Source organism: Elgaria multicarinata, chromosome 16 (genome assembly GCF_023053635.1).
Source record: "Elgaria multicarinata webbii isolate HBS135686 ecotype San Diego chromosome 16, rElgMul1.1.pri, whole genome shotgun sequence".
Taxonomy (NCBI): domain Eukaryota; kingdom Metazoa; phylum Chordata; class Lepidosauria; order Squamata; family Anguidae; genus Elgaria; species Elgaria multicarinata.
In genome coordinates this window covers 27,566,246-27,588,829 of record NC_086186.1, presented here as the reverse complement: position 1 = coordinate 27,588,829, position 22,584 = coordinate 27,566,246, and the positions used below count along the sequence as shown (strand labels likewise).

Sequence of the window (22,584 nt, the reverse complement as noted above, 5' to 3'; positions counted from 1 at the left end):
CGTTCCAGGCGTAAGGGGCAGCAGAAGAAAATGGACGGAGCCGAGCAAGGGAAGTAGAGGCCCTTGGGCAGGCGAGAAACATGGCATCAGAGGAGCGAAGAGCACGAGTGGGGCAATAGTGTGAGATGAGAGAGGAGAGATAGGAAGGAGCTAGACCGTGAAAAGCTTTGAAGGTTAACAGGAGAAGTTTATATTGGATTCTGAAGTGAATTGGAAGCCAATGAAGAGATTTCAGAAGCGGAGTAACATGGTCGGAGCGGCGAGCCAAGAAGATGATCTTGCTCAATGCAAGTCCTGGGGGCCCTGTCTCTTGTTTAATAAATAACAGGAACAACAAAACAGTGATGGGGGGGGGGACTGGTGCTTACCGGAGCAGTGAACCCGAGTAGCTGGTTTTGCCAGCGCTGTCCACATTTTCCCACAAAGCAACACCCTCAAAGCATATGTGGGGAAATTGAAATGGTGCACGCACTGGTGGTACTCCGCATGGTCACTCCGCACTGTCCAGTGAGCTCCCAACCTCTGGAGGTGAGGGACCACTGCCATGGGGACCCCTGAAACCTGGTGCAAGACCTCCCTGCCGTGTCTCTTCCTTCTCCATCCTCCCCCCCCCCACAACTTGCCTTGACATGCTGCTGATCCTAATGTTTGAGCTTTAATGACCCTAACAGGCCTTGGATTTGCCGTGACATATTGAGTTAATGTTTCGCTCTTCCCACACCAAATCTAGGTCAGTCTCCTCCTTATCGCTAATGCTCCGCTGAACGAAAACGGATTGCCGGCTAATGGCTTCAATTTCGTTTTTCAGGGAGTAAAGAAAATTTTATTCAATACCTCTTTTCATCTTTATTACATCAGATTTGCTGCTCTTACTGTCAGGCTAGCGAGCTGGCTTGCCATTCGATTAGAGGAGATCCGACCAAGCTGTTTGCCATAATAAACTTCTCATGAATATGGATGAGGTTGTGATCTGCCCCTTGGATGGGAACGGAGGGATGCTCCTTGCTCTGTTTGTAAGACTTTGCCTCGGTGGTGATGGAGACCAGAGGGCACCAGTGAAACACTGACTGGGTTCAGACGACACGATAACCAACGGTGGGTTAAATAGTCATCAGTTGGTTATTGTGTCATCATCTGACTGGACTTTTTCACACCACGGTTGGTTATTCGGCCGAAATAACCAATGTAAATAACCAACGCTATGCAGAGTTGATTGTTTGAACAACCGTTGGTTATCGTGTCGTGTGTCGGGCACCATTGACTATTTTTTCACATACAGTTGGTTATTTTTGGCGACTATAGAGTCCCCTGGCAAGAGTGACCAAAGTGGCAGCTGCCGCTCTATTCCAGCAATGGCTGATGGGATACCAGCGGGAGAACTCAGGGGGAAGAAAAGGTGGGAGATGTGTCAATCAAACACACCGTTGACTAATAGTCAACTCAATGCTGGCCTTAATCCACACCCTGGTTGATTATAATCACGTTGTGTGGGGAGTACCCCTTCAATAATCAACCGTGACTATTAACCCACCATTGACTATTGTGTTGTCTGAACACAGTGGCTGAGTTCGGACGACATATTAGGCAACGGAGCGGGGAATAGCACACTCACCGTGCATTATTCTCCTGATACTCCTCACACAACATATTGCCCCCGCCCCCTGTCGCGCGGCTGAAATTCCCAGCGTCCTTCTGGGCTGCTGGTACTCCTCCCGCCCTCCTCCCTCAGTCCTCCCGGTTGCATCCCATCAGCCATTGCAAGTTCTGCTGTCTGTATAGGAGCAGCCGGTGTGTTTTCAGCCACTCCTGCCGGAGAACTCTATGGCCATTGAAATAGTGCACTCGACGGAGGGGCAGAGCCCCCCCCAACATTTTAATCGATTGGTTATTTGATAAGCAACGGAGCAGCCTGTGTTTTTCTGTGCTGCTTAACTAAAAAAAAAAACACATTGTGCTTTGTGTGTGCATTGTGTTTCTCCCCCACAAACAACACAATAATCAAACCAACCAACAGTTGTCTACTTCCTCACCCACCCACCCCGACCATTGATTATCGTGTCGTCCGAACCCGGCCAGTCACTTAGTGATCAGGCAGCACTGGACTTCCTTGCACTGACAGCAATCAGTTCTGTCCAGTTCGCCAGTCGCACACTATTCCAGTGTGCGGCTATTCTAGCATTAAAACAGGATGACCCCCAAGGTAGTGTTTCCCAAGCAGTGAGCTTGAATCGATTTAATCTTAGCTAAAGATTTAATCTCTGCCCCGTTAGTGGGCAGAGATGTGAATCATATGCATACTTGTTTATTTTGGTTTGGATCTGGTACAGTTCTGGTGCCGCCCTCCTGGAAAACTAGCCGTAACGGTGACTGTCGAGCCGTCTCACACCTGCTGCTGGCTGGTTTTAGAGAACCCCCCCCCCCCCCACTGCCAGGTGACTGCTTGCTGCTGGACCACTGGGCTGTTTGCAGGCTAGATTAGGGTGACCCTATGGAGAGGAGGACAGGGCTCCTGTATCTTTAACAGTTGCATAGAAAAGGGAATTTCAGCAGGTGTCATTTGTTTATATGGGGAACCTGGTGAAATTCCCTCTTCATCACACCAGTTAAAGTTGCAGGTGCCCTGCCCTCTTTTAAATCTGGTCACTCTAGTATAGCTCCTGCACCTTTAACTGTTGTGATGAAGAGGGAATTTCACCAGGTTCTCCATATATACAAATGACACCTGCTGAAATTCCCTTTTCTATGCAACTGTTAAAGATCCAGGAGCCCTGTCCTCCTTTTCATGTGGTCACCCTAGGATAGATGCTTAGAACAGATGCTTTTGCAACTGTAAATAACGTTTGCAAAAACCTCGGCGGCATTTTATAACACCGGACATGAATGTTTAATGCAAATTATAAAAACCAGCTGCTTTGGCAAGGGTTGTGGCATTTCCCTGGCATCTGACATCAAATTGCGCTTTAAAGCCACGTTATAGGGTCACTGTAGAGCCATATTTTACTTAACTCCTCATCATTGAATTATTTATGCCTTCCCCATGTTTTATTCATGATCAATATTAATACCGGTGTCTTTAAGAGGAGAGGTTATTGCTGCAATTTTACCTGGAAGAGATGATCTTATTGAAATAAAGCGACAGGCAAAGCAGTTCTTCACTTGGGGCTGTTTTCATTGGCAAACACGCCTTCCAGTTAACCCTGGAGAGCCTCCATTCCGGTGATCCCTAAAGAGCAGTGTTGCACACTTCAGTCTGAGTTTCTCTTCCCGATTTGGACCCTGTAAATTGTTGGTTTTGAGGCCCACATTTCTCGCCTGCTTGTTTTGTGGGCCATTCCAGTTAGAAGCTGAGTGTCCTTAAACTCAGTGATCTCAATGGCCAGCTGATGTTATTCATGTCTCTTGGTCAAAGCCGTGGAGATTTCCATCCTCTGGGATACCCTTTTGAGACCAACCCGTCTGTCGAGGAATCCTTGTAGTTGCGAAATGGGGCATCTTGATAGGACTTCCTGTTACTCTGACTGGAGAGAGTGACCAAAAATATACCTGGCCCTAAAGCTCCATATTGAAGGGGAAGATGGGATAGTGGATGGATAAGCTGTTGGCGATTACAGAACCTCTCAGTGAAGGACACCTATTAATCATCCAAGCCACCCCATGGTTCAAAGATGAGAGCTAGGGCCCTGACCCTTAAAATACTTACTCAAAAGTTGAATGGAATTAAGCTTCAGGATAAAACTTCGATAATGTCCTGCCATATAATAATAATAATAATAATAATAATAATAATAATGATGATGATGATGATGATGATGATGATGATGATGCAAACTACTAAAAATGTAACAATGTTTATATCAAACTTGACAATGTTATAGCCATAAACATTATATTTCTATTGCACTTACGCTCCAGTGGGCTGGTGCTCAGCGCACTTTTCTTAACACAATAAAATGCAATTAGTGCTCAAGCGGCTCACATAATTTAATAAAATGTTCTCAAATTACATTAAAATCCGGTTCAAACCAGATTTTCTTTTTGAAGGAGGCAGAGGAAAGGGGAGCAGCAGTGGACCCCTCAAAAGCACAATCGGCACGTTGTACTTCCTAAACCCTCTCTATTTAGTGAGCTGAAGCTTATGACAGAGGGGCGTGAGAGGAGGGGGGACGTGGCCCATGTTTAATGTATGAAACAGCATAAGCAGTCTCCCATCTGTCGGGGCCCAATGGGAGACTGAAGATGAATGATGGACCCTTCCTGACATGTCCGGGGCTCCTTCCCTTAAAGAGATGCACATGTATTATCTTTGATGTATGTTGAAGGAAGGAGATTGAGGTGTGTGAGTCTGGGTGTGTATGTTAATGTGCAGCCAGAAGGCATTTTGGGAGGGGGAGAGGGAGGGGGAGGGGGAGACTCAGCTAAAAGATGCTTCCCCCCCCCCCCCGGGAGTTTGAAGCTTGGATGATTTCTCGAACGTTGGGCCGATTATGCCTTCGTCTTGAGTTGGGGGCTGGTTGGGTGGGAGGTGCTGTTCTTTAGTTTGCGTTAGTCAGTTCCTCCAGCTGCACCCTTTTAATACATGCAACGCGATTAAATGCAGTGTGGTACGCTTTAGGAAGTGCCAGGGCCTGGGGCGGCGGAGGTTGGCGTCTCCCATTTCAAAGGGGCTGTGAATCCATTCTGGGGTGCAGTCCGAACCAGTCGGCATTCTAAAGGAGCTCTCCAAGGTGCTGAACTGTAGCAGAAAAACTAAGTTTGGTGCCTTGGAGAGCTCCTTTAGAGCGCTGGCTGGTTCGGACTGAAACCCAGAATGGATTCACAACCCCCATGAAATCGAAGCCACCAGCCTCCACTGGACGGCGGACAACCATACCCAAATCCAAGCATGGCTCCAACCCAGGGTCCCTGAAATCAATTGCTGGAGCTGGCCGTACATCCAGCCAAGTTGTTATTTGCTGTTGTTGCAGGCAACAACATGGAGAGGCGGGCAAGAAATAAAATGATGATGATGATGATGATGATGATGATGATGATGATGATGATGCCACCATTCAGGCCCAGCCAACCTGGCAACGTCCCGCTGCCTGTCAATCACAGCGGGTAGGGCCTGTGTCAAGGGCAGGTATGGCCAGGCCCTTGTCGAGGGTCCACCGCCCAGCAGGGCCCCATTGACAACCCCCCTGGAGCGCCTTCTGCTCTTCGCCATTGCAAACCTGTTTGCTCGCCCGCCTCTTGCTCTGGATCAGACCACGGTGGTGCTGAGAAGAGAAGCAGCAGGTGCTGCCTGCTCGCTCACTGGCTCTCTGCTCACCAAGCGAGCGAGCGGGAGCAATGGAGAGAGAGAGAGAGAGAGAGGATGAGGAGCAAGAACAGCTGAAGACGATGGCGGGGAGAAGGCAGGCTCACGGACGGAAGGGTCAGTGGCGGGGGTGGCGCCCAAGGATCCGCCAAAACCTGGAGATGGCACTGATGCTGGGCAATCCCCTCTGAGCACTTTAGAGGAAGGGCAGAGTGTACATTTATTACCTTAGGCTGCAGAATGAGAGCATGTGAAGATTTGGTGAGGCGCCAGGGTATCTTCAGTTTTAGTTGGCATTAACCTGGTCCAGTTAGAAAAAAAAAAAACTCCCTGGGCAGGGAGTTCCAGAGGTGTGCAGTCTAGACAAAGAGGGACATAGAGGAAACTGCCTTATACTGAATTAGGTCGTCAAGCTCAGTATTATCTGTCCTGACTAAGGACAGCTCTTTGGGGTTTTTTCCTTAGCTTACCCAGTGGTTTTTGGGAGGCTGGGATCCTCTCGTCAGTCACTCACCTTCCCAATGCAGAATGAATCCTACAACACTCTTTCATTTTCTTTCTTTCTTTAGCTATGTCTGACTTCCACATTCACCCCCAGAGTGCAGTGGTGGAAGAAGGGGGCGTCGCCAGGTTCCAGTGCCAAATCCATGGCTTGCCGGAGCCCATGATCATGTGGCAGAAGAATCACCTCCCCATCAATACAGATAACGACAGGTAACGCCCCTGGCCCCGAGGAGCTATAAGCAGGGCTCTATGTGCCGCAGAGCCGTGCTTTTCAAAGCTTACATCTTTTGGGAACCCTTCTCGCAACAACATGTCTGTGCATGTGCCATGCATGATGCAAAGGATTCTGGGAAGTGTGGAAGGGAGCGTCATCATGCTTGGCTGTTGAGCCTCGCCATTGCTCCACACGAACTAAGATGCACGCCCTGAATCATGCTCAGCGTTCTCTTGCATGTGCACATTTCCAAAGGACATAGCAGCCAGCAAGCTGTCTTTTGGAGAATCTGGTCTGATATTACTAATCTCTTAAATGTCTGAGGAACTCCAGGGTTTGAAAACCACTGCTCTATAATAACAACAGCACTGAGCGTGACTTAATATTAAACAAGAAAATGTGGCCATTCAAAATTGCATGCACACAGCCAGCCAGCCACCCACGCACTTGACTCCCAAGCAATTACAGAGGCAATTAAACTGGCAAGCGAAAAGAGCCATCCCATAATATGCCAAGGACGTCTCTGCACAGGACTTTTGCTGGGACCAGATATGGTCATTCAATGCACATCAGACCATTGACAAAACAGATTTAAAAACGCAGGTGGTATTTGTTGTCTTGGTAAGAACATCAGAAGAGCGAGGCTGGGTCAGACCAAGGCCATAGCTAGACCTAAGGTTTATCCCTGGATCGTCCAGGGGTCAAACCTGTTCATCTAGGTGACACACAAGGCAGGGGCGAACCCTGGATGATCCCAGGATAAGCCTTAGGTCTAGCTGTGGCCCAAGAGTCCATCTTGTTCAGTACTCTGTTCACACAGTGGCCAACGAGGTGATGACCAGGAAGCCACAAGCAGGACATGAGTGCGACAGCGCTAGGGTGACCATATGGAAAGGAGGACAGGGCTCCTGGATCTTTAACAGTTGTTAAATGCCATTCTCTCTTCATCCCAACAGTTAATGTTGCAGGAGCCCTGCCCTCTAGGGCAGGACTCCTGCAACTTTAACTGTTGGGATGAAGAGAGAATTTCACCAGGGGCTGCACTGGTTTGGGTGACCATATGAAAAGCAAGACAGGGCTCCTGGATCTTTAACAGTTGTCTAGAAAAAGGAATTTCGGCAGGTGTCCTTTGTATGCATGCAGCACCTGGTCAAATCCCCTCTTCATCACCACAGTTACAGCTGCAGGAGCCCTGCCCTCTTCTGGTCATTCTAGTATCCTGCCGCTTTAACTGTTGTCGCAGGGAGCTTTTCATTATTTCATTTTTTTTCTACATCGGGGAGCATTCAAGAATGTCATGCCCTCCGTGCCATTTGAAGCTGTAAACTCTGCCACTACATTCTGGTGCAGGCCTTTTCTCTCTCTCTCTCTCTCTTTTTTGAATACCCCTGTTGTAAAGGGGATCATTATTATTATATTTATTAAACTCCTTTCTCTAGAAAAAGTCTGAAGGAGTCTTGCATCGGAGGTTTAAACAACCAATAGTTAAAACTATTTAAAACAGCTAAAAACAACCCAAAAATGCCAAGACCCGCCAAAACAGCTGAGAAGCCCCATCATATGCCATCAAAGGCCTGGGAGTAAAGGAAAGTCTTAACCTTAAAATGACAATGTCAGCGCCAGATGAACCCCACTAGATGGAGTGTTCCACAATCCGTCGCAGGGGGGGGGGACACCACTGAGAAGGCCCTGTCGCTTGCTGCTGCCATCCTTCAGGAGGGGCTCTGAGGAGGGCCTCAAATGTTGATTCATACACTTTGCTGAGTTTCCCCCTCCCCATTTCCGTTGTGTTTCCTGGCTCCTTTAGGTACACGCTCTTGCCCAAGGGAGTCTTGCAGATCACTGGACTCCGCGCCGAAGACGCCGGGATCTTCCACTGTGTCGCCACCAACATTGCCAGTGTGAAGTTCAGCAGGGGAGCCAGGCTCACCGTGTCAGGTTGGTCAAAGGGACAGGGGGTGTGCGGGGGTATGTGTGGCGGCGGGGAGACCACACGTTGTCCTCCGGGCTGGCCCTACCATTAGGTACAGTCAGACAGCCATCTCAGTCAGCAGTCAGCTGGGAGGTGGGGAAACACAGCAAGGCGTTGGAAGACACAGCTCTGTTTGCCAAAGGGCCTGTCCCACATCCCGTAAGTGAGCCTGCTGCCATCAGCAACCCCTTGCCACGTGCCCTGTGTTGCCAGTCCAGTCAACTTCCGTCTTATTTATTTATTGCATTTAGACCCCACCTTTTTTCCTCCAAAGAAGCCAAGGCCATGTACATAATCCTCCTCCTTTCCATTTAATCCTCACAACAACAACCCAGTGAGGTAGGCTGGGCTGAGGGTCTGCGACTGGGCCAAGGTCCCCCAGTGAGCTTCGTGGCCGAGTGGGGACTAGAACCCAGATCTTCCGACTCCCGGTCCGATACTCTAGCCGCTATGCCACATGTATGTGGAATGTGTGCATGGAGTGGGTGGGTGCCATTGTGAGCTTTGCTTCAGGCAGCAAAATATCTTGGGCCTCATGGAATCATAGAATCATAGAATAGCAGAGTTGGAAGGGGCCTACAAGGCCATTGAGTCCAACCCCCTGCTCAATGCAGGAATCCACCCTACAGCATCCCTGACATCCCATCCTCTTGGGCCTGTCCTGTTCCTCACTGCTCATCCCACCTATTTCCTGACAGCCGAAACTATTCATGGAGCTCCTTGGGTGGGACAGGCGGATGCCCTCTGGCTTCTTCTCACATGCTCCTATCACCATTCTACTTCCTTTCAAGCAGACACCAATGGCCCTGTTCAGAAGCCAAAGGCAAGGGCAGAACCAAGGAATCTTCTACAATAACATTATTAGCAAAAGGTTTATTAAAGTGCCAGGCGCCTACACGTTTCGAGCTCGGTTGCATTCTTCCTCAGGGCTTTATAATGTTAGTGCAAATGTCTGCGGAAGCTGCTAGGCTTCTAACGTTCTAAAGCCCTGAGGAAGAACGCAACCGTGTTCGAAACACGTAGGCACCTGGCACTTTAATAAGTCTTTTACTAATAATATTATTGTAGAAGATTCCTTAGTTCCGCCCTTGCCTTTGGCTTATTTTTTACTCCCCTACGGGGTTTTCCTTCTTCTCGCACTTCCTGTTCAGAAGACACCTCAAACCACAGTGGTGTAGCTCTTTTTGTTAATGAAACGGCCTTAACCACTGTGGTTTAAGGTGTCTTCTGAACAGCGCCCATTGTGTCTGGCCAGACCATCCCATTTCCGCCCATTTTGGGTACCAAGGAGGACAGAAGCATTTTATTATTTATTTATTTATTTATTTATTTATTTATTTATTTAACAATGTACTTGGTGCTGTACAAAATATACAAATAATATGCCTGGATTAACGATTGCCGTGGTGAGCCACCAGAACCATCTTGCTCGCTTATCTCCGCCCGCCATAAAACAGGCGGCCTTCTCGTGAACAGAGAGGTTTCCGTCAAGTGCCTGTGTAAATAACTTAGGTTTGGGCTTTTCTTTCTTTCCCTCTCCCTGTGGGACATCGTGGCGAGCACAGCGGGAGCACTCTGGTGCTGTGTTCTGCACCGGGGAAAGTCAAGTCCTGTGACCTGCGTAAAATATGCAAGTCAAGATCGTTTCACATGCATTTCCTTCGTCTGCATCATTTACTCCGCTTATGCGAATTACTGCAAAAACGGGGAAGCCCGTCCTGCAGGACACGGAAGCTCAGCTCTCCAAGCGGTGGAAATTCGAGTGAGCTAGGAACGGGAATGCTCTGACGTGCGTAAATTGTGCGCATGAAACAAATCACGTCTAATTGATTCTGCTGCATCAAGTCCTGGGGTAAGGCGAGGAGCTGCAGAGGACATAAAACTCCGTCACCTAATCAGTGGAAATCCTAACGAGCTTCCTGCTGGCTTTAGAGATTTCGTTACTCTCATGCTGTACCACCTACCTTCTATTCGGGTGCTGAGCTGGACAAAGAGAAGGGAAAACCGTGCCACCTTCTTCACAGGGCTCAGGAAGACGCCATAATAACATTTCTGGAAGCTCTGAGCTCATCGGTTGCAGCTTATCTTTGCAAAGACCCTTCCCTTCTCTGCCCTATGTGCCCACGGCCCGTGTCAACCTATCAAAGGTTTAAAACAACCACGACAATCCGGGCTCTATCCGTGCAGGTGCACTGAACTGTTTTGCCAGGGGCAAGTGGGAGATGGTTGAAATTCCATACACACTTTGCTCCGCTTTGCCGGTTGCCTCTCAGCAGGGGTTCTGGAGTTCTGCAGCCCCCCACGTATGCGCACACCAGGCCCAGCGTTTGCGCCCAGTGCAGTGGGGCAATTAAGAGCCCCTTTCCTTTAGAGGAGCAGAGCGTAGTGCAGAAGGCAGCATAACGGCTGGGAAGAGGCATCTTTTCTCATACCTAAACTGCCTAAACTGGTACCTGGAGGCACCACCGGAACGGAAACCTTCCTTCCACCCAGCTTACTGGGACATATGTTGGTAGGGCTTCAGACTCACTGGAGATCCGTGCCAGCAAATGTGGGCTTCGGCAAAACATCGGTGCCCAGGCCAGCAAAGAAGAAGGTTTATTGCTTCCGGAGTAAGTGTTTGTGTTGCCTGCCTTTCTTCGTTCTTGCCTTCATAAAGAGAAGGACCATAGTGCAGTGGTGGAGTAGATGCTTTGCATGGAGAAGGCCCCAGGTCTAATCTTCTGCCTGAAACCCTGGAGCGCCATTGCTGCCAGTCAGTGTAGACAGTATTGAGCCAGATGTACCTGTGGTCCGACATGGCGTGAGGCAGCTTCCAATTTAGGGAAGGGCGTTAACTCAGAGCTGGAGTCCCAGCTTTGCACTCAAAAGATTTCAGGTGCTGTCTCCAGCATCTCCAGGTAGGGTGGGAAGAACTCCTGCCTGAAATCCTGGAGAGCCACTGCCAGTCAGTGCTGGCAATATAGAGCTAGACGGACGGCCTGACTCACTACCAGGCACCTTTGTAAGTGCCTACGGGCTTCTGAGTCAGACTCACAGCCGCCGGTTGTGGTGATGGCCACCATCTTTGAACTAGGCAGGTTCGTGACAGGTTCAGTCTCGTAATCACGATAGGTCCATGTTCAGAGTACCACTAAGTACCACCCGCTGTGGCTAAAGGATAGGGACAGGCCATTACCTCCTTGGGGTTGCAGTGCTTCATAAATGCCATGCAATGGCTGGTTAGGCCAAGTAGGGGAAGACTTCATTGGTTGGACCAAAGAGAGGGAGCTCCCAAGGGTGGCACGTGTCTGTCTGCTCCCAGGAAAGGGGTACTGAATTGCACTAGGCTTAGCTTGACCTAGCAAAGCAGATGCTGTGTTCTTAGAGCAACATCATTTCTCCTTCTCCTTTTCCTCCTTCTTCGAGCAACATCATTATTATTTCTTCTTCTTCTTCTTCTTCTTCTTCTTCTTCTTCTTCTTCTTCTTCTTCTTCTTCTTCTTCTTCTTCTCCTCCTCCTCCTCCTCCTCCTCCTCCTCCTCCTCCTCCTCCTCCTCCTCCTCTTTCTTCTTCTTCTTCTTCTTCTTCTTCTTCTTCTTCTTCTTCTTCTTCTTCTTCTCCTCCTCCTCCTCCTCCTCCTCCTCCTCCTCCTCCTCCTCCTCCTCCTCTTTCTTCTTCTTCTTCTTCTTCTTCTTCTTCTTCTTCTTCTTCTTCTTCTTCTTCTTCTTCTTCTTCTTCTTCTCCTCCTCCTCCTCCTCCTCCTCCTCCTCCTCCTCCTCCTCCTCTTTCTTCTTCTTCTTCTTCTTCTTCTTCTTCTTCTTCTTCTTCTTCTTCTTCTTCTTCTTCTTCTCCTCCTCCTCCTCCTCCTCCTCCTCCTCCTCCTCCTCCTCCACTTCTTGATAGCTGATTCCCCTTTTTAGTGTCACCTCCTCCAGCCCCGGCACCCACTTAGCAAATGACAGCTCACATCTGCTCACCAGCGTGTAACTGGAAACCAGCCTCTTAGGCCGCTTATAAATTGGACTTCATCTCTTGTTCGTCACAATGCCGACCTTCCGCCGAAACTGCATTCCTTTCATGCCTTTGCGGCCGAGGCTTTTGGGGGTGAGCAGAAATTGACTGAGATGGCAGTTCCCAAAATGGAGAAACTGAGGGATGAGATACCCCAGGCAGCGCTCTCCAGGATGGCCTAACTGGTGGCAGGAAAGAAGGATGAAGACATGGAATTTAGGGGAATGGCAGGATACAAGGGTGGGGAACCTCCAGCTCTTGGGCCAAATCCAGCCATTCTGGGTTCCCCGGATGGCCCCGCCCCCTTTCTCCCATCCACCAGTCGTTTCATAGTTTCCTAGCTTTCATGCAGTCTTTTAAAAGATTGAAAATCCTCTCCTAGACCTACCTTTTGTTCCAGGGCAGAGGAGGGGAGATCTCTGCCCTGTTTACACGTAAGGCGTGACGACCTCAGGAAGAGAGGCGTCACGCCCGCCATTTTAATTTTTTTTTAAAGAGGATGTAGCGCACCAACACTCGCGTGGAGCGGGGTCAAGCCGCAGAAACAGGCCAGACGTTCCACGGTCTCGGGCTCAAAGTGGGCCCAAAGGGGAGGGCTATATCCCGGGGCAAGGGAGGGATGATCCCGGGATCCCCTGTGTGTCAACTGGACAGCCATCTGTCAGGGATGCTTTAAGGTGGATTCCTGCATTGAGCAGGGGGATGGACTCGATGGCCTTGTAGGCCCCTTCCAACTCTACTATTCTATGATTCTATGATCCCGGGGTTCGCCCCGGGATATAGCCTGGTCTAGCTAAGGCCTGAGGCTTAGTTACTGGCAGTAAGAACTTGTAAACTACAATATGCTGGTATTTTGTGTGTGTACTTTTTTGTATTTTCGGCCCTACTTTTGCCTTTTGTCCCACCCACCACTCAATCGCATCCCCTGAGAGCTTCTCTGAAATTGAATTTGGCCCTTGGCCTATAAAGAGGTTGCCCACCCCTAGCATAGGGTGGCTAGCAGAGTTCAGATTGCTCGCATCAAAGAGCAAAAATGTTGTCCGAAGGAGAAGATGCAGAAGCGTTACGAGTTCAGTGGCTTGAACTAGGAGATTCATGATCTGAGAATGGGTGCCAAGCATGGTGAGCTGCCGTGGCACAAAGGAATGGGGATGTTTAGCATTGGTTCTTGTGACTGGCTGGCAGTATGAAGCCTCCTGATTGGCTGGGCCTGATATAAATACAAGGAGACTGGTCCTTCTGCTGTAGCCTGGTCAGCTTTTCAGTCCCCTACCGCTGGACTAAGTGACCCTAGGTTGGAGGATACATCCTGACAGCCAGGACCAGATCTACACCAAGCAGGAAGCAGACAAGCTGGAGCGTGTTCAGAGGAGGGCAACCAGGATGATCAGGGGTCTGGAAACAAAGCCCTATGAAGAGAGACTGAAAGAACTGGGCATGTTTAGCCTGGAGAAGAGAAGATTGAGGGGAGACATGATAGTACTCTTCAAGGACTTCAAAGGTTTCCACACAGAGGAGGGCCAGGATCTCTTCTCGATCCTCCCAGAGTGCAGGACACGGAATAACGGGCTCAAGTTAAAGATTCCAGCTGGACATCAGGAAAAACTTCCTGACTGTTAGAGCAGTACGACAATGGAACCAGTTACCTAGGGAGGTTGTGGGCTCTCCCACACTAGAGGCATTCAAGAGGCCGCTGGACAACCATCTGTCAGGGATGCTTTAGGGTGGATTCCTGCATTGAGCAGGGGGTTGGACTCGATGGCCTTGTAGGCCCCTTCCAACTCTGCTATTCTATGATTCTAGGATATAGCACTATGAAAGTGGTATGGAAGCGGTAAATGGAGGCAGGATCTACACTACTGCTTTATAGCGGTATTGAAGTGCTCTGACAACTGTTGGGGCCCATTGACACATGCCATATGCCGCTTTCATGGCGTTCTATCCTGCTTGGTGTAGATGTGTCCTGGGTCCCGACAGTTGTCAGTGCACTTCAGTCTCACTATAAAGCGGTAGTGTAGATCCTGCCCAGGTTTCTGGCACGGCCGCTTACACGGTGCCTGGCCTTGAGGAAACACGGCCATTCTTCTACTAAGAGCCTCCGCCCCAGGGTGGAATCAAGCATACGAGACGAGCCTTCTCAATTTCAGTGCGTCTCAGGTGACGACTGGTCTGTCTGCACAGGTTCCCATTTTGCTGTGTACAAGGACCCCATGATCCTGGTGGGGCCAGAGAACCTGACCTTAACCGTTCACCAGACCGCTGTCCTGGAATGCATTGCAACTGGAAACCCTCGCCCCATCGTCTCCTGGAGTCGACTTGGTGAGTAACCAAAGCGCCACGGCCTGCCCTTAAGGCAGGAGAGTTTTGATATTGTGTCAGCGAGGGTAGAGTACAGAGGATTGCGTTGTTTCTTCTTCCTAAGAGCTAGTGCGGTAAGTGGATAAGGGCAGGGCTGGCGCTGCCATAGAGGCCAGTCAGGCGGCATCCTAGAGCGCCAAGGTAAGGGGGGCGCCGAACGCCCCGCCTGGAAGTCGCCCTCCCACTCCCAGAGTGAGTGAGGGCAGCTTCCGGGCACGCCGTTCCGAAGCTGCCCTTCCGCCCCCCCCCACCCCCACCCCTGGTAGGCGGAGACAGGCGGTGATGGAGGTTGCGTTACCCTTCCCTTGCCCAAAGTCAGAATGTGCATCCCGGCTTGGCTTCAGCTGGACGGGACGCTGGGGTGGGGTGGGGTGGGGTGGGGGCGGGCGGACAGCTCCACGTTCTGATTTCCAGTGCGCCAGACTTCCGGCACGCCGTCAGAACGTGGAGCCGTCCGTCCACCCCAGCGTCCCGTCCAGCTGAAGCCAAGCCGGGATGCACGTTCTGACTTTGGGCGAGGGAAAGGTAACGCAGACTCCATCTCCGCCTGTCTCCGCCTGCCCTCTTTTGTATCTGGTCACTACAGTATAGCTCTTGCAGCTTTAACTGCGGTGATGAAGAGGGAATTTCACCAGGTGCTGCATGCATACAATACAGCTGTTAAAGATTTAGGAGCCCTGTCCTCCCCTCCATATGGTCACCCTATAAATAAATAAATCCAGAATTTTCCATTTTAGAATTACACACTCAAACTCTAATGAGCAACCAGCCCCCTTCCCCAAAGTGTTTGGAATATATAGGAACTGGTTGTGTTTATTTATTTGGAAGTATTGCATATAAATGCATCCCTTTAACTCTCACATTTTCAGTCTGGACTCCATAAAAGGCTCAGAGGCTGAACAAGTATATTATTTGGAGAGTTAGGAAAGTGTGACTAAAAAGAAAGAGCCCAGCATTATTGGAAAGCTGTCAGAATGGGGGATAGAGCGAGAAGTAAATAACTATGGAAGGAGCCGTTCGTGGTGAGAGCTTACATGGCAGGGGTAGAATCCATTAATTGGATAACTTATTGGACACAGGAGCATACAGTGCCTGCTTTGAGTTGACAGGCACATGGCTCCCTTGCATGTTTTCAAACTACTTAGCTAGACCTGCCTGTTATCCCGCGGCAGAGGAGGGAAGATCTCGTGTTGTGTTTAACGTGAGATCCCTCCTCTGTCTACGCGCGACGACCTCAGAAGGAGAAGCGTCGCGCCCACCATTATTTTTTAATTAAAGGGGCAGCAGCGCACGAACGCTCGTGCGCAAAAGGTAAGTATTTTTTAAAATTTAAATTACTTTCCCCACTCCACCCACCTGAGGAGCGCTACGCCCCGTGCGCAGCTCCCAGCTCCTCGCGAGGAATCGCACGGAGCCGGGTCAACCCACTGCACCCGGTCACATGTTCCGCGGTCCCGTGGAAAAACCAGGGCCAAAGTGGAGGGCGAGATCCTGGGGCAAGGAAGGGGTCGTCCCTCCCTGTTACTGGGATCCCCTGTGCATCATGTGGACGCACAGGGACGATCCTGGGGTTCACCCCAGGATAAAGCCCCGTCTAGCTATGGCCTAAGAGAGTAAATTTCAGGATTTTCATCCTGCTCCATCATCTGGTTTCTTTCACTTGTCCCTTTCTCTTTTATAAAGGTCTAGCTTAGGTCATTAAGTGCCGGGGAGGTTTTTGCTTCACGGCTGTTTTTTCAACCCCCTGCGCAGCCTCGCCCGCTAGTTAACAACAGCCAGCCATTTGACGGCTCTGGTTGTCTCCATCTAAAAGACTTCGGCTGCAATCGTATCGATGTTTAGAAATAGCCCCACAACTCCCAGAATTCCATAGCCAGCTGGGGAATGCTGGGAGTTGTAGGATCATTTTTTTGTCTAAATATGCATAGTATCACACTTTTAAGCTCTTCTTGTGTTCCACCTAGCATAGGGTGACCCTATGAAAAGGAGGACCGGGCTCCTGTATCTTTAACAGTTGCACAGAAAAGGGAATTTCAGCAGGTGTCATTTGTATATATGGGGAACCTGGTGAAATTCCCTCTTCATCACAACAGTTAAAGCTGCAGGAGCTATACTAGAGTGACCAGATTTAAAAGAGGGCAGGGCACCTGCAGCTGTAACTGTTGTGATGAAGAGGAAATTTCCCCAGATTTCCTATATATACAAATGACACCTGCTGAAATTGCCTTTTCAATACAACTGTTAAAGATACAGGAGCCCTGTCCTCCTTTTCATATGGTCACCCTAACCTAGCATAGGGTGACTGTATGGAAGGGAAGACCGGACTCTTATCTTTAACAGTTGTGTAGAACAGGGAATTTCAGCCGGTGTCATTTGTATGCATGCAACACCTGATGAAATTTCTTCTTCATCACAACAGTTAAAGCTGCAGGAGGCCTGTCCTCTTTAGCTAGAGTGACCAGATATAAAAGAGGGCAGGGCTCCTGCAGCTTTAACTGTTCTGATGAAGAGGGAATTTCGCCAGGTGCTGTGTGCCTACAAGTGACACCTGCTGAAATTCCCTTCTCAATACAACGGTTAAAGATACAGGAGCCCTGTCCTCCTTTCCATATGGTCACCCTAGCACTTAGCCAAAAGTTCTCTGAAGAAAACTTCTAGCTTTGAAATTGGGGGTGGGTGGGATTGGGGCACTGCCTTACCCTTGGTGGTAGCGGTGGGGTTCGTCACAGTGGTCACCAGTGGTGTAGTGGTAAATTCTGAAGTGTAGGGACCCATCAGAACCGTGCACTTAGCCACACCTCCAAAGTTGCAGGCAGGTCTTTTGTAACGCCAATGGGTCTTAATTTGCCCGCTCAAGACCTAGCCATCCTGAAATACTTTGCATTATATCCGAGAGCGATGTCTTGTTGCTGGGAGGACTCATCTCCCTCTGCCCGCAAGGGGGATTTCTGCAAACTCAAAGAGAACAGGGAAGCCACAGAGACGGTGGCAGATGGTGCTGGCAATGCATTCCTCAAGAGCTCTAGCCCCACTACACCACTGACCTCCAGGCAGGGCTGCCTCGAAAGGAGGCGTGGCTTTGGTCTGGGAGAGACACGCCTCTTCTTGTTTGGGCTGCTTGTACCAAGGAAAACAGCCATGCCGGATGAAGAGCTGGCAAGTCCTAGACTCACCCTCACCATGCAAGCTGGGCACAGGGCATCATTTTACTCTGTTTTCCCCCACAATCCAGATGGGCGACCGATTGGCGTTGAAGGAATTCAGGTCCTTGGGACGGGCAACCTGATGATTTCTGACCTCACAGTGCAGCATTCTGGGATATATGTGTGTGCAGCCAACAAGCCGGGCACCAGAGTGAGGAGGACGGCGCAAGGAAGGCTGGTAGTGCAAGGTAAGGGGCGGGTGATCTGTTGTCTTGCTTTTCCTGTACCTGCAAATTGAACAGAAGAAACTTATTTTAACATGGTGCCCCCCTCCCCACCCCCAATATTAGCAGCTTGATTTTTTTTAAAAAAAAGTCTACAAAACATGAAAAACATGAATGTTATAGGGTTAAAATCTGCTCGCTTCAGTGCTGATTGTGATGCGAAGTTTGGTTGAAATCTATCAAATTCAGTATTGAAGCAGTAAATGATTTGCTGACTTTTTGTTTCAAGATGGCGGCTGAAACGTTCACCGTGCCTAAAACCATCCCAGATGGAGGTGGTCGCTGGGGGCCCGTCGGCTTCTTACTGGTCCATTGGATGGGATTCGTCCTGTACTTGTTTGGTTCTTTCTCCAGAAGTAAAGGGGCCAGAGGGCTAACTTTTTTGGTTTTGTTTTGAAAAAAGAAAAGGAAAGGAAAGTGAGCTGCAAATTTGTGGTAGTAGTGGGGGGCTCAAATTAATCCCTCCGTGCCCTCCCGTAGCTACAGCCGTGGGACTAAATCCCTGAGCTGGGCATCCAGGAAAGTGCTTTGAAACTTTGTGTGTTCTGTGCATCAGGAAAATGCCGCCCCCCCCCCCGCCCCTCCACACCCACAAACCCCTAACAACGGTTCCGAAAAGCCAATTTTAATGACCTTGGGTAACAACACCCAGAAAGGAGTTTCTCAAATGTTTGCTGAGCATCCAGTCTCCATGGTGAAGTTTTTGCAAAGGGAATGCCTTTTGCAAAAAAAAAAAGTGTGTGTGTGTGTGTGTGTGTGTGTGTGTGTGTGTGTGTGTGTGTGAGACATACCCAGCTGCACCAAGCTGAATGGTGCTAATCCTTTCCTGATTACGAGCCCTCATTTTGTCTTTGAAGTAGTCCATTTCAAGCAGCCTCACATTCTCATCAGCTCGGCTCGTTAACTGCTGGCTTGATGAGCGCCTGAATCTAAAATTATATTTCTCCCACCTGCGCAGCCTAATTGGACATTTTCACAGGGGTGACAACAGAAGAAGTTAATTTCACTTGCTGGGCTTACCTGCCATTTACTCTGGGATCTGTAGAAGATGTCTCCTTTCTGCCACCGTCCTCCTAAAAGGGACATTATTTGATTCTCTTCCAGCTGATAATGCTGGTGTGAAAGTCCCCTTCCTGGGGTAAAGATGCATAGAATCATAGAATAGTAGAGTTGGAAGAGGCCTATAAGGCCATCGAGTCCAACCCCCTGCTCCATGCAGGAAGCCACCTTAAAGCATCGCTGACAGAGGGCTGTCCAGCTGCCTTTTGAAGGCCTCTAGGGTGGGAGAGCCCACAACCTCCCCAGGTAACTGGTGCCATTGTCATACTGTTCTAACAGTCAGGAAGTTTGTCCAGCTGGAGTCTGGCTTCCTGTAACTTGAGTCCATTCTTCCGTGCCCAGTACTCTGGGAGGATCGAGAAGAAATCCTGGCCCAAATCTGTGTGACAACCTTTCAAGTCCTTGAGGAGTGCTGTCATGTCTCCCCTCACTCCTCTCCTCTCAAAGCTAAACATGCCCGGTTCTTCCCCTCTTTCTTTGCTTCAGCTTTGCAAATAAGTTCACCAAAGTTAGTGGCCCATCTGCCCACTCGTTCCTACCAGGGCTGGCCATGCCATGAGGCAGAGTGAGGCAACAGCCTCTGGCAGCAGATACCGTGGGGCAGCAGTTGGACCTGAGCCATCCAGCCATTCCCTTCTCTTGGAGTACCGGGCTGTGTGTGCCACACGGCCTACCCTGCATTCACTAAACTAGCTTACTGACCTTGGGTGTGGTGGAGACGCTACCCCATGACCAGTGTTGTGGTAAGATTCAAGTGCCAGTCCGGTTGGTTCCATAGAATAGAGAGGGTGCCATCTTGTCCTTTGCCTCAGGCAATGAAATTACTTGGGGCGGCCCTGATCCCTACTCAGTTGTGGCTGAAACTTTTTTCAAGCTTTCCTGTCTTAGGAAAAGGGCAGTAGCTTACCGGTTGAGCACATGGATTGCTTGCAAAAGGCCCTGGTATCTCCAAAGGGGGTTGGGGGAAAATCCTGTCCGAAATCCAGGAAGCTGCCACCAATGGCCAACATTTTTGGGCCGACAGGCACATCTGGATTTTTTAGACTGTTGTGGGCACCATCACAAAATGGTTGTCATGGCAGTGAGTCAGAAAATGGCCATGATAGAGTGTGAGGAAGAAGGTTGGAGGGAAGAGCACCAAAAATGTAAGCAAAAAGAGGGAGAGTCCTGCTCTGGTGCTGGTGAAAGGATTCTTTATTTTTCTTGTTTAAAAAAACTGTTTTTGTTTAAAAGAATGTTAATTCCCCCAAATTGATTTCCCCAAATTAATAGGGACCATATAGAAAGGAGGACCGGGCTCCTATGTCTTTGTTTCACAGAAAAGGGAATTTCAGCAGGTGTCATTCGTATGCATGCAGCACCTGGCGAAATTCCATCTTCATCACAACAGTTAAGGCTGCAGGAGCCCTGCTCTCTTTTGTATCTGGTCACTCGAATATAGCTCCTGCAGCTTTAACTGTTGTGATGAAGAAGGAATTTCAACCAGGTGCTGCATGAATAGGGTGACCATATGGAAAGGAGGACAGGGCTCCTGTATCTTTAACAGTTGTGTAGAAAAGGGATTTTTTGTATCTGGTCAATCTAGCTAAAAAAGGCAGGGCTCCTGCAGCTGTAAGTGTTGTGATGATGAGGGAATTTCAACAGGGGCTGCATGCATAAGAATGACTCCTGCTGAAATTCCCTTTTCTATACAACTGTTAAAGACACAGAAGCCCTGTCCTCCTTTCAATAGGGTCACCCTAGGAAAACTTTCTCATTGACGATGACCAGGTGAGTGAGTGAGTGGCTGTTTACAGGCCCGTGTGGGGCAGCTGTTCCGTCTGGCCCTTCTATAGCATCGTGGTTTATCCGGCCCGGTTTCTCCATTGTTGTGCCATGTGCAGAGGATGAGCTATTCAGCAGCCCTGATGTTACGACGCCTTCCTCCTCCTCCTCCTCCACCCCACACCGCCCCCTCCCCAAACGTGCGGAAGAATTTATTTCTTTAGCCGTGTGTTGATTTGGAGGCACCACCGTGTCTGAGACATCTGTACGCTGGTTTCCTTCAGCTCACACGCTGTCAGAGAGACACAAATGACATCTTGGAAGCAAAAGGTGCTAAATAAAATGCTTGCTCATAAGTCATAACACAAGCCAGCAGGTTGAAGGTTCGGAGCAGTAAATCAGGAAGCGATTGGAACGCGGCCAGGTGCTGCTGCACCAGGCAAAGTCTCTGATCTGCAGGGAAGTGGGCGAAGGTGGGAAACGAAATGGTGGTGTGCTTCCTCTGCCTCTGCGATTTCTGATTAGTTTCTCTGATATGTTCTAAATACTACTCAAAAGCATCCTAGAGGTTGCAGAGATTGCAAACATGGAGTATGTGACGGTTTGAGGCCTGCAGAGGCAAGGTTATAAACTCAGGCCTGGATTTTTTCTGTTGTGAGGTAACTGATTCCATTGTTGTACTGCTCTAACCGTCAGGAAGCTTTTCCTGATGTCCAGCTGGAATCTGGCTTCCTTTAACTTGAGCCCGTTATTCCGTGTCCTGCACTCTGGGAGGATCGAGATGCATCCCATTCCTACGTCAAATGATGTCAGACCCTTCCCAGGCTTTGAAGGAGTTTAGGGGCTCCCTTTCGCAAAGCTGCCGTCCTTTTCTGAAGCGTAAAGGGTTTTGGGGGTGGGGGTGGGGGGGGTGGGGGAGGGTAGCATAAAGCAGGCCTGGCTAAATGAGTGATTGCAGCGTGGAGGTATTTCGCTTCCCACGCTGCATCCCCCTTGCCCGGTCGCATAGTCTAGAGCTTGGGTGCAAAGAAGGCTGCCTTTTACATCTGCGCTCTGGAGCCGAAGGCTTATTCGATCCCAGCGATCGAGAACTTTCACGCCGACTAACACCATCTGACCGTCCCCCTTCCTCCTCCCTTTGCTGAGATTTTATGGCTGTCCCTTTTGTCTGCCTTTTCCGACCCTTGCAGGGTCCTTTGATCTCCTTTGTTTCATTCCCACAGCAGACCATTTCCTAGGCCCCGCTTGAGTCTTATCACCTCCGGCATTGGGCGTATCGCCCCAGTCGTAAACCCAAAAGTTCCCAGTGGGGGAAGGACCGGGTGTGTGTGTGTGTGATTAACAGGCAAAGACCTATGAAGGCAAAATGGAGAAGGTGTTTCTTTGGGGGAGGAAGGAAAGAAGAAGAGATTCCAAGGGCAAAAAAGAGAGAACGACCCCCACCCCGCATCCCTTCCTTCTGGTCTTCCTATTTCTTCAAATTATACATTTGGGGCGCAATCCTATGCATGTTTAGACAGAAAAATGTCTTATAAGTCCCAGCATTTGCCAGCCAGCCATGCTGGCTGCGGAATTCTGGGACTTGTAGGACTTTTCCTGTCTAAACATGGCTGACCGGGGAATGCCAGGAGTTACAGGACTTTTTTCTGTCTAAACATGCGGAGAATTGCACCCTGAGTGTCATTACCGACGGACGCGCTGCAAAGGTCCAGAGGAGCGTCGGCGTTCTCTGACCTTATTTACTCTGAAAGATACAGGGGAAAACAGATGAAATGTCATCCCAGCTGTACATTTGCGGCACAACTCTTTGAATGGTGCTTTCCAAGTCCACCTTCAACAGTTCCGCCACTTCCCCGTGGCCTGCCCCTTGTGCCTGGGACTCTACACGAACATTCACTCACCCCTCTCCTTTCACACCTCACCTCAAAATATTTCTGTGCAGTTCTTGGCTTAAAGGGTTCTCCGGAGTTCTCCGGCAAAAGGGCTGGAGCCAGGGA

The 22,584-nt window shown here is 49.6% G+C and overlaps 1 protein-coding gene across 1 annotated transcript in view; it reads left to right on the top strand.

The window, feature by feature from the left end:
- IGDCC3 (immunoglobulin superfamily DCC subclass member 3) overlaps positions 1 to 22,584 on the top strand; it is a 110,681-nt gene that overhangs the window by 47,762 nt on the left and 40,335 nt on the right. The window contains 4 exon segments of the mRNA XM_063142662.1: positions 5,866 to 6,010; positions 7,822 to 7,952; positions 14,161 to 14,298; positions 17,570 to 17,728. Of these exon segments, the coding sequence (XP_062998732.1) occupies positions 5,866 to 6,010; positions 7,822 to 7,952; positions 14,161 to 14,298; positions 17,570 to 17,728 (573 nt within the window).